Source organism: Vanellus vanellus (genome assembly GCF_965231255.1).
Source record: "Vanellus vanellus genome assembly, chromosome: 6".
In the NCBI taxonomy this organism is placed as follows: domain Eukaryota; kingdom Metazoa; phylum Chordata; class Aves; order Charadriiformes; family Charadriidae; genus Vanellus; species Vanellus vanellus.
This window is the reverse complement of record NC_138911.1, coordinates 4,065,831-4,080,593: the sequence shown is the minus strand read 5'-3', so window position 1 is coordinate 4,080,593 and position 14,763 is coordinate 4,065,831. Positions and strand designations below refer to the sequence as shown.

The window sequence follows — 14,763 nt, the reverse complement described above, 5'->3', positions numbered from 1 at the left end:
ATGGTGCTGGTGATGGAGCAAACGTGGCAGGAGCTGTCTCTTTACTTTTAGTGTGTGTGCAGTGCCCTTTATCATGGGAACCATGGTTGTGGAGCTTCTGTTAACTCATGTGCAAGCTGTAGGCTTTATCCAAAATACAGCAACTGATTCTTGTTTCCTTTTAACTTTATAGGTGCTGGAGCTGATAATGACCTTTATATAAACCAAGCCATAGTATTTATTGAAGATGCAATACAGGTAAATTGAACTTGTTTGTTAGCTATTCTGCTTCCCATGCTGGATATTTGTCACACATTCTGCTAGCTTTTAAATTTTTTATGTGTTCAGACAACCTCCACATAACATAGTCTTGATTTACAAAGCGAAATCAGAGTTCCAAATTCCTGTGGTATGCAAGTTTTCAGTGAACTTCTGCCTAGGGGAAACATGTTTTTCCACACAATGAAATAGATAGTGTAGTCTTTGGGGATGTGGACTAGGTGACCTTTAAAGGTCGCTTCCAACCCTAACTATTCTACGATTCTCTTAAAGATCGTCAAAAGACATGCTGGTTTGTGGGGTGGTTTTCGGTTTTGGGTTTGTGGTGGGTTTGTTGTTGGGGTTTTTAGTGTGGTTTAGTTGTGTTTTTTTTGGTTTGTTTGTTTGAGAGATTGGCCTTACTGCTCAGAGAAACTAAGCAAACCCTGTAATTTGACTCTAAATGTGACTACTTGCATAGCTTAAGATCTGGTAGGGTTTAAGGCTAGCTTCAAGCGAGAAGCTGGGATTTTTTTGCTTCATCTGAACTTGATGCCTTTGAAAGTCTTCACTCTCTTTGTTTCTCCTTTACTGTCTGTTACTGCATATTCCCACATCCTGTTATCTCCCACTTACTCGTCTCATGCAGTGGGAATGCTGGAGGGCAATTCTTGATCTCTTTTGCTGCATTCAGGTAGCTTTTGGTTGGGAAATTTCTGGGGATCAGATATATTTAAGGTGCACATACCTTTCTGGAAGTGAATACTTTTCAGCGGATGCAGAGGAACAGCAGCCCAGAAGCAGCTGTTGAGGAGGGGCTGAGGAGAATTCAGCAAAACCAGGCCTGTTCTGAAGAATCATGAGTACTTCCTTGAACTTTTATAGCATCTTTTGTTTGAAGACACAGATTGAGGTCTCTTATATTCAGAATTAAATTGTTTTAATCTTATGTCTTTTGGAAGAAAAAGACAAAAGGAGATCCATGAATGGAACGAATGCTAGAAAAGTAAACTGAATGGGTGGACCATTTTGGTCAGTAGATAGTATAGGCATCAAATTATTACAGATGCTGTTATTTTTAATGATGATAATGTTTGTTTCAGATGACTGCCACACAGTTTGGTTATCTGAATGACTGTGTGGTCTTTAGATTAGGAAAACTTCAGTAAAATCTTTCCCACTGCACACGTGTAGGCTACTGGTGTGGTCATTGGTGCCTGACACTTTAATAATTAATAACTTGTAAAAAAAATTTATTTATCTTATTGTGAAACCTGAATTGTCTCAAGACTTGAGCTGCTTTGGTTAGAACTTGGTTTATTTTTGTGGCTTGATCTTTGACTTTGAGACAGACAATGTAGTGTTTAAATTATCCTTTTTGCTTTCTGCCTTCAGTATCGATCTATAAATCACCGTGTGGACTCCAGATCCCTGTGGCTTTATCGATGGTACTATTCAAGAACTTCCCAGTGGTAAGAACTTGGTATTCTTTTTGCTTTTTCATTTAGGAGTAAGCTTTTGTAAAAATCCTATTCATCTTTGTTTTGTGTTAAATAATTAGGTACTTGTACTTTTATCCTTATAAGAACTTACTATAGGAAGCAAGTGGATTGATTACAGGTGAACACGATAGAAGTGGAAAGCAAGATCTATGAAAGTGTGGTAATGTAGATGGCTCTTTGGAACAGCCATAGGACGGTTGCATGAATGGACTATTGGCATGATTTACAGCACTGTTTACAGAGTTTTCCAAGTACCTATTTCTGAACATGTCAAATAGTAGCAAGATCGTTTGTAATCTTAGTTTCAAAAGAACACCACATAGGGGTATTTGGTGGTCAGCAGTTATGTTATTGTAATGCAAGCAACAGCATGCTAATCGAGTGCTGTTTGTGGTCTAACTATTTGTCTTAAATATGATATCATAAAGCTTGGTTTACTGCTAAGAAGATAGCTTTACTGTAAGTATTTTGTCATTCTTCTGACTCGTTTTGTGGGTTTGGTGTTTTTTTGGTGGTTTTTTCTTTTTGTTTCTTTGTGCGGTTGTTTGTTTTTTATTGGTTGCTTTTGTTGTTTGTGTGTGTTTGGTTGTGGTTTTTTTTTTTTTTTTTTTAATTTCACCTCTATCCAAACAGGATTTTGAGCTTAACCATTACTATAATCCTGGCTTTGGCTTTTATTGAAAAGCCTTCTTCGCTTACTATCACGTCAGATGTACGATACCGCCTTCCTGCGTGGAATCCTCCGTGTGGCCTAACAGAAAGCATTGAGCTGCTTTGCTTTCTTGTGTTCATGGTTGATGTATCTGTGAAGGTGAGCATCACGTTCATCTGGTATTGAATGAAATAGTAGGTGTGTTGGGCAGATCAGTAGGTATAGTCAGTGTGGCTTTTCTCCATTTTATATTTTGAGAAATGTCTTAGAACTGTAATTCAAATCTTGGATTTGTATGATGAGATTGCTTTACTATACTAAAACCTTACTTTCAGGAGACATTGAAGAGTGCATATTTTCTGAGTTAAAATTTATTGCCTTTCTTTTTTAATAACCTAAGAAAGATGAACTCCTGTTTGTGTGGAATAAGTGAAATACGTTTTGAGAATACAATGATTTTAGTGTAGCTGCTTGTATTAAGCTATAAAAATAGGGGTGAATAATAATCAAATATAAGCCACTTCATTTAAACAAAATAAAAATAGAAACTGAACTTTGGATACTTGTTTCTGGAAAATCTCTTTTTATGCTTATTAAATGGACATTTTTATTGCATTCAGAGGATTCCTCTCACGTGGCCTCTGTGCACCTCTCACTTTACTGACCTTTATTTAGTTCTTGCAGAAAAATTCTCTCATCAGGGTGTTTTTGTTTGGGTGTCAGGGAGCTCTTTATGAGCACTGATGTAAAATTACAAATATTTGGAAAACAATTGTTGCTGACTTATTAGGGTATTGGAATTTATTATTCAAATAAGTTGGTTTTTGGCTTTTTCTTTTTTTCGCCCCCAGAGTTACTTAGTTGGATGGGAAGAATTTTGGAAAAATAAATGGTTAATGGCTTATATACTGACATTAACTGTTTCCCTTACCGATTGGATTGTATCGCTGAGTTTTTTCTGCACAGAGGTAAGAATTGCTTTCTGCAGAAACAATCGGTAACTTAGTTGGGGAGAGTGGCAGAGGAGCAGAACCTGCAAAGGGGTAGTCAGCGGGGTGTATGTGGTATATTGGAGAATTAAGGGAGGAGGGTGAGATAATTCATGTTTGGTCTTTGGTAGCTGGATAATACACTGAAACAAAGAACACGTGTGACGTAATGTAGTTTCTCAAGGGATTCTGGTTGATTCTTAATATAAAATGTGAGGTCATTGGTAAAATTAAATAAAGCTTTATTGCTATAGTCTGTCAACAGGCAACCAATTTAGAGAGAACTCTGGTTGCATAGCACTAATTTTTGCATAAAGTTGGAGAATTGTGTTCTTAACTTGATTCAACGGCAGAGTCTATGTGATGATGTATAAGTAAAAAGTAACTGTATAGTGTAACAACACTTTCTAAGATGAGCCCGTGTTGTGCTCAAAACAATTGTGTCCTGAGAGGAGTGTCAGTTTTGTGAAACGGCTCTAAAAGTATCCTCCTTGTGTACTAAAGCAATCTCCCAATTGGTTTTCTCTGCCATGACATAAACCTGTATGAAATTAGTTTTTGTTTACTTATGATCATCATTAAGAAAATACTAATATGGTAAAAATGCTGGGAAGTGAATGAGGCAAAAATCTTGAATTTTGATTCTTGTGTCAAAGCCATTATCTATTGCCTTCAGATAGGTTTGAAACCTATTTCCACTTATTGTCTGTATTAGGATTAGGTTGGAAGCAGTTACTACTATTAGTAACCCACTGTTTATAGTTGTTCAGGCTTCAGTGGTCATAGTTGATCACTGGTCACTGCTGATCAGGATGTGATGTAGTATCAAAGAGATGATCTTACAATGTTGAAAGAAATGTCACTTAAGCTTGTAAGCATCTAACTATAAGAAAAATGCGTACGTCTTTTCATATTCAAGCCAAATAAATATAATGCAGCTAAAAGAAGGATTGTGTCTTGGACACATGGGAATGTGTCTTGGAAAGAAGTGATCATAGAATCTTTAGGAGTGTGTCGTGGTTTAAGCTGAATTGGCTACTGGGGACCTGGGGGACCCCAGATGGGACCGACAGATGCTCCCCTCTACCCCTCTTCAAAGAGAGAGGCAGAGGAGGGAAAAAGAGACATTTGAGTTTAGAAGGAACTAAACTACTTTAATGAAATATTAAGAATAAAATAAAAAGAAATAATGAAATATATGCAAAACTGTATCAAGCTCCTGAGATGACAGTCACGTCACTAGCTGGCACTGGGGCAGTCCCAGGCTGGACTCAGTGATGTATGGGAACTGGATTCCGGATGTGGATTCAGGATCGGGATCAAAGGCAGACGCAGAGAGTCCTCCTCAGATGTTGGCTGTTGAAGAAAGAGAGAGACCTGACCCTCTGATCCCTCGCTGAGTATGAGGCAGATGGGATGGAATACCCAGTTGGTCAGTTTTGGGTCACCTGTCTTGGCTGCTCCTCCCTGCAGGTGGGACCCACTATGCTTTTCCACTTCCGACCCTCCAACGGGGCAAATACCAAAGTTGGCTGCCCTTGGCTGTTATAGCAATAAGTATAAGCAAGAGCCTCTCTGCATACCATGCCTGGGCATCAGCTATAAACAATTGGTCTTATCACTCTGGGAAAGTGAACGCTGTCTGCACAATATGCTGTTAATTTCAGTAGTTAGAAGAGACCTAGCTAAGAAGCGAAGTTACTGAACAAAATTGGTCCTGTTTTACCTCAAACCAGGACAGAGAGATAGCGGACAAGTAGTTTGAACAGGAAACTCCCATACAAAGCAGTGGCAGAAGGAGGAATTTAACTGCTGGGATGTATGAACAAGGAAATAGTGAGGAAGTGATTTTTTGGTGTGGGTTTTTTTTTTGTTTCTTTGTTTGTTTGGGGTTTTCTTTTTGTTGTTGTTTTTTCTGTTATATGTGGCCCTGGGAAGACTGGTCCTAAAATGCAGGATGCTGAAATACTTGAAGTAGCTGATAAGTCACAGGAGTGACTTGAAGGCTGGCAGGCATCTTGAATACAAGAATCACACAGCTTAATTGCTTTAGTGTGTGTTAAGGAAAACAAAGGCAATCACCTGCTTGATTCTTGTTAGAGGCAGAAATTGCTGAGTAATAAGCAGGCCCTTTATTTGTAAAAAGGAAAAAGAAAAAAGCTGAAAATTGAAATCAAGCACTTATTTTGAAAATGTGTATTTGTTTTTATTGAAAGTAGCTTGCTATTAATTCTCTTCTTCAAATGGACCTTGGCAGGAAATATGCAAATACCATGTCCTGACCTGTCTACTGAGCAGTAAAGTTAGATTGTATATAATTATTGGCCTGATGAAGCTGTTGAAATGTCAATGTGCATTTTTAAAGCAATCTCTCATTCTTTTAATGAGGCACTCATAAGCATAAAATTGTTGCGTGTTTTGTGCCTTCAGTGGGACAGATTTAGCTTCTGAGTGCAGCCTTTTTATGTTACACTGTTGACTTTGTTGATAAGTGTATCTATGTTTTTTGATAAGCTTGTATAAAAAGTATTTGTGCCACTAATCTTATGGGAACGCAGTATCTGATCCGTTGGTTTTTGCAGGATGTGAGAATAAGAAGAATTCTTCGTCCTTTCTTTCTGCTTCAGAATTCCTCTATGATGAAGAAAACATTAAAAAGTATCAACAGCACATTGCCTGAAATGGCAAGGTAGGTCATAGCACAGAAAACATCCTTTCACAGCGAGCATGTAATGTCCCTCAGTATTCTGGCGTGACATCTGCGTAGCTTCCTTCTTGACAGTCTAGCTAAGTGGTTGTGAGATCAGGTAGTAATGGATGGAGGTTGTCTTAACTCTTTTTTATTCCTTTTGTCTGTAAAACTTCTCGAGAATGCATGTGATGTGACTGTTTAGCTTTTCTAATGCTAGTTGAGTAGGTTTTTTTAATTCTGTATATGTTGTGTATGGCCCTTTTGTAAGGGAAGAATTGAAGCATCATCTGGGCAGAGGTCATGTTTCTCCAAGGTAGCCTCTCAGAGGTATGGGTAGACAGACATGTACTTGTCTTCCAGTCATGAGTGCCACACAAGAACATACCTCTTTCTATACATCTTCAGAGTGCTTTACTTCAGCTTTTTAATTTCTGAATGGTTTTATCAATATGTATGTGTTAAATTTTACTCTCCTTAGAAATGTTGAACTGGAAACATCACTGGTCAGATTGTAACCAGACAGCATGATGCTTTTTGAAAGAGATCCCTTCCTGTGACATGGGTTGTGTATGTGCACTGCTTATGGAACCCTTGCTGTTACTTTTTAACTAACAAGTCCCAGGAGAATCAAAGGTGTATGCAAGCCAAGATGTTGTATTTTGATCAGAGAGTATAAAGATGATCCTAACTTCAGAAAAACAAGTGTTAGAATCTCATTGATCTCGCAACTGTCTAAGCTTATGCTGAGGAGTCCTGAACAAGTGTGACTTAGTTTGAATCAAAACTTAGATCATGTTCTCTTAACTCCATATAGCTTCTTAAAAATACGCCTGGTTTTCTTTATATGACATCCTTTTGCATTTTTAGCGGAAGATACTAAGAATAAGATAAAGTTGGGATTAATTCATATGATTTGCTTTCTTTCCAACAGCGTTGTTCTCCTACTAGCTGTTCATCTGTCTCTCTTTACCATGTTTGCCATGCTGCTGTTTGCTCGAACAAAGGTAACCAATTATATTTATGCTTTGGTAGATACTGGTGTGGGGTTTTCTTTTCTTTACTCACATAGCTGCTACAAGTCTAGTTTTATAATCAAACTTGTGAAACTTGTTTCCCCTGAAAGGGTTATGTGTTACCTTGTCAGACTCACTGGGATGAGTTTAAAGTCCGTTTAGAGAGATTAATATGTGCATAGTATCCATGTATAGTGCTGTTTCTGTAAGTGTGCATTAGAAGGGCCTGAAAATAGTGTCAGAATCTCTTCATCCCTTTAGTGAAGATTTTTTTCTGGACTGTGCTTTGCTTCTTAAGTGATAACACTCCTTTCTGCTCCACAACTGAAATCTTTCACTCTTGCTGTAAGCTGTGGCATATTATTTTATTAGTCTAGCTCTGCCCCTCAGAGCGAAGTTAGATAGTTCCATATTAAATGTGGTCAACATCTTTCTTTGTTTATGGTCTTGCATGTTACTGGTGTTGATGCCGTTATCACAGGTGTGAAATTGAAAGTCTGTTTACATAGTTCTCCGATTTGATCCTTTGAGTTACTTTCTCTGCTTTTGTTGAAACCTGTGCTGTTCTGTGTCCAAAGCTCTTAATCTTGTCACTTTTTTGTTTATATTATCACTCATTTCTTTTCTCTTTTCCTTATCTAGCTTTTTGCTAAGTTTAGTTTCTTCTGTGTTTTCTTATCTTCCAATACTTGTATCCCTGGCCGTGCCTTGGTAGGTTTTTGCCTGCATTATTCTGATGTTTTGATTTCTGATCTCTCTGTTTTTTCTTCTTGTTTTATTTTTTTCTCTTCCTGCTTCCAAAAAGCAAATTTGAAATTTTGTGATTAAAATTACTTTTGTGTTCCAGTGCTCCAGGGTATGTTCCCTCTCTCCTAAGCTTCCTGTATTTTAATGTATCATAGTCAGATTTTATTTTTTTGTCCTTGCTTTTTAAGGCCTTCCATAAATGGTGTTCCTATGGGCACAAAGATGTGTTGTGTACCTCTCCCAGTAATTTTAGTCCTCTCCTTAACCTTAGTTTTGCACCTTTGTTCCTACTGCAATTTGCACTTAAGCCTGCCTCTAGTCTTCCTTATGACTGGCAAATTCCTTGAATCCCCATGTTATAGAATTTCTGAAATTAGCAGAGCTTTATTTTCCCCTTTGTTTAGTTGTATGCTAGATCTTTTGTATTATCTGTGTATGTCACATCTAATTTCAGTTCTGAGCTTTCCCAGTGGATGGGAATATAACTTGTATACCTGAACCAATCAGTTTTGTATACATTTCGGTGAAAAATAACAAATTAGAGGGCAGTCTTTCTTTTTTGATTTGTTAGTCTAATACCCATGCAAACTAATTGTATTTAACAAGGCAAAATACTGAAAGCAAGTTCTAGAATTTCATTGCTAAATGTACTTTATGCCTCTAGTTTTTTTTGCATTGTCTTGTGTATGTCCTCCAGAGGTACATTTTTCTAGTCTTTGCAGCAGATTCAAGGGCTGTTTGTTCTGTGCTGCATGATTCATGTTTGTGTTGTTTGCACTCTGCATCTTTTTTTAGCTGTCTCTGCTTGAACGGGAGGGGAAAAAAAAAAAAAAAAGGATGATCCAAGATCAACCTCACAGTGTGGTTTTGATGAAAATTCTGACCATCAGAGCTTTAGCAGATCATCTGATGTTTCCACTGAGCCACAGAATCATTTTGATTATCTTGGTCACCAAAGTATTTGCAAATATTTTGTGGGTGCTGTAGCACTGATCTCTTTCCCTGCCCCCCCCCGATGCTTAAGGTCTATGTGATATTTTCATTGATATTGTACGTAGCGTTTTGAATCTTCATTCTTTTCAAAACAGAACAGTTGTCCATCAGTTCCTGTAGCGTGCACTAATGCTGGTTATAGCATACTGCTTTGTATTGTGTGCTCTTCTTTGTATAAATATTTATTTTTTTTTAAAATAAGATGAGAAGTATCCTTGCACTTGTACTTTAAGTACACCTTCTCATACGTTACTGAAAAGAGACCTATAACTTGGCTGGCTGTGTTCTATATAGATTTTACATACTCAAGGGTTCTGTTTAATTACAGTAAGGGGGTAACTAGAGAAAGGGGAAAACCTTTGTTCTGAGTAGCGGCAGTAACTTTTGTGTAAATAACTAATTTGGAAGATGTTGTTTTCTATTCTGAAGTCAAAGGGGAAGTGAGAGACACAGTCAGTGAGTATGCTAGTAGAGATGTAGGTGTTTGAGAGGAGCTCATAATCTATAGGCAGGGATCTCTTGTAACATGGTAGTTATCAAGGGTGCTCTTCATTACTGAGCAATCTGTTTTGTTTCTCTTCTTCAGTATAGACAAGATCTATTTTAATGTTGTCCTCAAACGGTATTATACTTTTGGATGAGTCCTGGAGTGTAGTCCTAGAGTATACAATTCAGGGTAATTAGGTTTCCATCTACACCAAGGTACAGCATGCTGTAGCTGGAATAACAAAGCAAGCTGCTTCTACTCAATGATAATTTTCATAATGCAAGTTGAGACTGAAGATGGTATTAATCTGTGTGTGTTTGGATTTTTAATTTTTTTGAATTGTTTAGTGAGTCTTTTTATCTCTAGTATGTTGGTATCTCTTGCAGGCTAAGAGGTGATGCTTTTTATCAGTCAAGAGTGGCTTCAGACTCCTATACTGTCTGTCTGTGACATTATTGTTCTTCCCTGGGTCTGAGGTGCTAACTAGACATAAATTCTATATTGGGCTTCCTGTTCTGTCTTAGCTTGCTGTTCTTCCTTATGTTTTTTAATGGCTGTTAATAAGTGAAGTGATTGCACTGTATTCCTACACATTGTCCTAATTTTTATGCTTGTCTCGTGTTTTCTTTTCACGGGATAGATTTGATTGTGTGTGTAAGAAATTGATTATTGACTGCTATTTTTTTTTAATTCCCCCCCTCCTTCTTAGCAAGACAACCTCAGTGATTCTTTAGTGTTCCTCTAACAATGAACATCTCTCTGACTAGGATGGCCAGCAGGATAAGGAGTGGGTGGGGTATTTCCGGAATTTGCCAGATTCACTGACATCACTGCTGGTCCTGCTAACTACTGCAAATAATCCCGATGGTGAGCAGTCTTTCAGAAATAACTCTTGTCTCTCTCTTCAAAGAATAATAGACTGAGATTATCTTCAGTCTACTATAACCATTCTTTCAGCTGATAGTTCTTCATACAACCAGAGGAAGGTTATGTATGCCTTTAGTGACTCGATTCTTCTTGCCTTTCCTTTGGTGTAATTATATATGCGACTCTAAATTTGAGCTATGTAAAAGCTTTTTTACCACTTGCCAAAAACTGATAGTGTCCAGTTTTCATCGTAAGCATTAAATTCTTATTTTCTTTTTTTAAAAAATCTGATACAGTGATGATTCCTGCATATTCTAAGAATCGAGCGTATTCAATCTTCTTCATACTCTTCACTGTATTAGGTAAGTTAGCTCTTGTCTTCAGTAATTTAAAGGCACTTTAACTTTGACAATTGTCCATACCAGCTACAGAGTGTTTTATTTTTCTAGGAAAGCTTAACCATAAAGTTCTCCTTTCTGTGTTTCTTCCAATTACTATGTAGTGTCTTATAAGATAATTTTCATGGAAGGTACTTATGGTTTGGGGTTGTTGTTGTTATTTTTTTTTTTCAGTAACATACCATAGGGGAATGGGCACCTTACAGTATATTCAAATATCAAAACCATTTTGGAAATCAAACACAAGAAAGCTAATCCTTTTTAATTTTTACATCTGATTTACTCTATATGTTGAAACCTCTTTGAGAACCAGATATGTATTTCAACAATTCTTACTGCCTCTTTTTTCCCAATAGGCAACTTGTTTCTGATGAACTTGCTTACAGCAATAATATACAACCAGTTTCGAGGATACCTTCTGGTGAGTAAAGCATTCCTAATCTCTGTATTCTACCATAACCTTAAAACTGTGAAGCCCTGAGTATTAAATGTTTCAACCATGTATTAAAGCAGAGGGCCCATCCTGATTGTAGATACAGTTTTAAGATACTAAAGGTTCTGTAGTGTATTTACTTTTCCCCTTATGCTGCTGTAGTTGATCCCCTTCCATGACAAAATTACCTGCTTGTATACTTCCATGTACGCTGTGGATCTGCAACTTTGACTTGGGGGGGGGGGGATCAAACTATTTATAAAACTGAACAAGGACAAGTGAAAAGTAACTTAAACTTGGTGTCTGCAAAGAAAACCTGCTGTGCTATTTAAATAGCTAGTGTTGCAAATCCTAGCACTTAATTTCTCGGAGTAACACAACATTACAAGCCTTCAATAAAAAAGAATTGCTGAATAAAACATCTTCATGTTTGGTATTTTTGGTATTTTCTATTTCACTCTTACCGTGGTGGGGGTGTGTGGTGTTAGAATGATCAGGGCAGTCTGCTGCCTCTAAAAGATGGACTTGACCCTTGTGATTGACTTGTACCAGAAACAGTTGCCAGCAGGTATAGTAGTTATTCTTGGTAGTATTCAGTCTCAAAGAAAAGGAACCTGTGCTTACTCTCTGTGTGATGTCAGTCATCAGTGTAATACTTCAATGTGCTTCTGGAAGATGCCCGATCATATGTGACTCTGTTTTGTCGAATGTAAATCTGATGTGTAGTTTAAGGACTTACTTTGACTCAGCTGTCTATATTAGACAAGTAGAAGCTGTCAAAGTAAGTGTGCTTTCGTGTATTGTTCAAGGAGCATGCAATCTGTGGTGACAATTAAACTCATCACTAAAAGTTCGTTTTCCTTTATTAACAAGCTGTGATGTACTTTGTTCCATTATGTACACTGGTGGTTCAGTCTCCAACTGGGAGTGTAATCTGGATTTCTTTAGCAGGAAATAGTGTAAGTGCTTTTGGTTTCTGTATGTGAGTGCAGTTGAACAATCTGGGAGGAACTGTAATGCTCTAGTAGAGCTCCAGAGAGAAGATCAAGTTTGTTGGATAGTAAGCTTTAGGCAATACTATGCGGAAAGAATGGCCTGCACCCTATTGTGGGAGGGGGATGTTTAAACCTCGTATGTGCAAAGAGGGATATTTGTAATCCTTTCCTCCTGCTCTGTTTCTCAATTTTTCTCTTTCCCATGTGAGAGTGTGCAATAATCTGATTCCCAATAAAGTAGCTGAGTTTGAAAGTGATTACTGTGGGGAAAAAAAATCAAAACCAAAAGCCTGAAAAACCATGGCTCTGGCTTTCTTCTTTTTGGCCAGAAGCTGGAGTTGGACAAGCTGTCTAACTCTTCTCTTAGCACACTACAGTGAATTTCTGTGAATAGTCAAGCTTTGCTGCTGCCATTGTTTCCAGAACAGGCATGTGCCTATGCAATCCAGAATTAAAAATAAACCATGACCTGGATGTTTACTTGAACTCCAGAGACTCATTTGCTTCCTTCCTACTTGTATGTGGAGTTCTTGAAGGGAGTGAGGCCTGGGGAAGTCTCCTATTCTGATCTGTAACCACAAATCTGGGGGTGTGTGCCAGAGGATTAGTATATTATTTAACTGTAGGACATAGTACTGCATGAGGAGCTGGGTAGCCCTGATCTTCTCCAAGTCCTTCTGGTAGGAACGGGCTTCACTGATTTCAGCCTATGACTCTTCATGGTATTCCTTTTAAACTGCGGAGTGTCTGTTTGGTGGGGCTCGTGGACAACTAGATCTAGTGGCTAATGATGGGGACTTTGGCAGTGGGAGAAAGTAAACAGTATCTTGCCTTCCTGAAAAATTATTTTAGTTGAACAGATACAGCCATTTCTGAAGCTTGCAGTAGGTTTTGTCTAAGGGCCGGGCCAATAATTTACAGGTCTTACACTTGTTTAAAGTAAATCCAACTAGATGATACAAGTTAAGCAAATTGTCTCCTCTTGATGTTTTTACTGTCCAGAAATCAGTTCAGTCTTCCCTCTTCAGGAGAAGATTGGGAATCCGGGCTGCGTTTGAAGTGCTTTCTTCCCTGAAAGACACCCCTGCTAATGCAGAACAGTAAGTGAAGAATGTTGAAACAATAGATTATCTAGGAGAAAAGAGCAGATTTTTGGTTATCTTGTTTTGTTTAGTATATTTACTACTTGAAGAATGGCAGTTTGTTGTGCATCTCTATTTTTTTGTTCTCTAACTGGATGTTTATAACACACTGTTTGGGACTCTTATGGGGTCCGTTTTCTTTTTATTTCTATTTCTAATTTTGTGTGCTTTAAAAAAAAAAAAGGCAGGAATGCATTTGGAACTGCTGGTTTTGCCATCAGGATACTTACCTGTTTCAGGGTGCATCCTATTTTCTTTTAAATAGGTTGTGTGTCAGTGTTGAGGCCTTGCAACAAGTGCTACAGAAAGTTGAAATGGATGCTCGCTGCAAGCAAGCCATCATGAGAGTAAGAACTGGATTTTCTTAGTCTTTATGGTGGTGACTGTCAAACTCTGAGACATCTGTGGAAATGGAGGTTTCCTTATTCACACCATGGATCTAGGAGTAGTAGCTTTCAGCTCAGCTTTCTTAAAGCTGCTTTCTTTAATTGTGAACAGAGGCCCAGCTCTGTCTGTGTATGTTTTGGTCTTCAAAACAAAACCAGTCTCTAGGTAGTGTTTTCGCCTTAAGACTGCTACTTTTGTTGGTGTGATAAGGAATGCATTCACCTGTAGAAGGGTGTAGAGTAGTGAAAACTCTTGTTCTGCAGAGCTAATTTTTTCACTTGCTTTACTCTCCCTCTGGAAGTAGAGCATTTCTCACCGTGGTCTAGAACTGCTGTCTATGGCAACTTCCCTCTATCATTTGAAAATGTCTTTCTTTTCCATGGTATTTTAGCTGTGCTGCTCCCTCTAGGCATTAATACTTTTGTCAGGCTACAGGGAGAGCGGTTTTCCCTAACTAAAGACTTGATTAGCATTGCAGTTCATGCCATGACTTTCAGAGATTAGAAAAATTATTTACCTCTAATAGGAGATGTGGAGATTATTGGTGTGGTTTCAGAAAAATTACATAGAAGTAATGCTGCTTTTTGAGAAGAACACTGCAGCAGGATTTCGAAGTCCTTATTGTAAGATCTTCTGCCAAAGGGAAGTGACAATTCAGAGCTGATGATTATAGCATCAGCAGTTGGCTGGCTGCAATGTAAGGGTTGGAAGTGGAATGAAGAGGTATAGCGTATTTCTTACAGTTGTTGCTGTCTGGGATAGGGGATGTGTAAATGCAGTTGCCTGAAAATAAACACCCTGCTCTGTAATTATTCTGAGCTGCCCATTGCATTGTTAGTTAGGTACATAAATCCAAGTTTTAGTTTTTCTTCTTGTTGCTGGTGGGTTTTTTCCATTTCTTTTGTTGCTCTGTGTGCTACAGCTACAGTCAATGCTTAGCATGCTACGGAAGTGTCTTCATCATGTCACAATTTGTGAAATAATTCCATCCTTTCAGGTAGTAAGTTCTGCAGAACAGTGATAACTGACATAGTATCTTCATTCTTTGGAATAAAGGAATGGCAATACTAGATGAGACTAAAAATTCAAGTATGTCAAAAGACTGCTCCTTAAGCAGCATGTGATCCCAGAGAGGGAAAATAAAAAAGGTGAGACAAATCCCACAGATGTGGCAGTTTTGTGTTAAAGCAAAGCAATATTGGTGCTCACTGTAATACCTTGGTGTAGGC

General features: G+C 38.0%; 1 protein-coding gene across 1 annotated transcript in view; it reads left to right on the top strand.

Moving 5' to 3' along the window:
• The window catches only part of TPCN2 (two pore segment channel 2), a gene marked incomplete at both ends in the record, with an annotated part of 30,754 nt that overhangs the window by 2,149 nt on the left and 13,842 nt on the right, over nucleotides 1-14,763 (top strand). Inside the window, 11 exon segments of the mRNA XM_082485046.1 lie at nucleotides 173-237; nucleotides 1,633-1,709; nucleotides 2,373-2,550; nucleotides 3,243-3,359; nucleotides 5,963-6,069; nucleotides 7,004-7,076; nucleotides 10,080-10,179; nucleotides 10,476-10,541; nucleotides 10,934-10,998; nucleotides 13,008-13,105; nucleotides 13,413-13,494. Of these exon segments, the coding sequence (XP_082341172.1) occupies nucleotides 173-237; nucleotides 1,633-1,709; nucleotides 2,373-2,550; nucleotides 3,243-3,359; nucleotides 5,963-6,069; nucleotides 7,004-7,076; nucleotides 10,080-10,179; nucleotides 10,476-10,541; nucleotides 10,934-10,998; nucleotides 13,008-13,105; nucleotides 13,413-13,494 (1,028 nt within the window).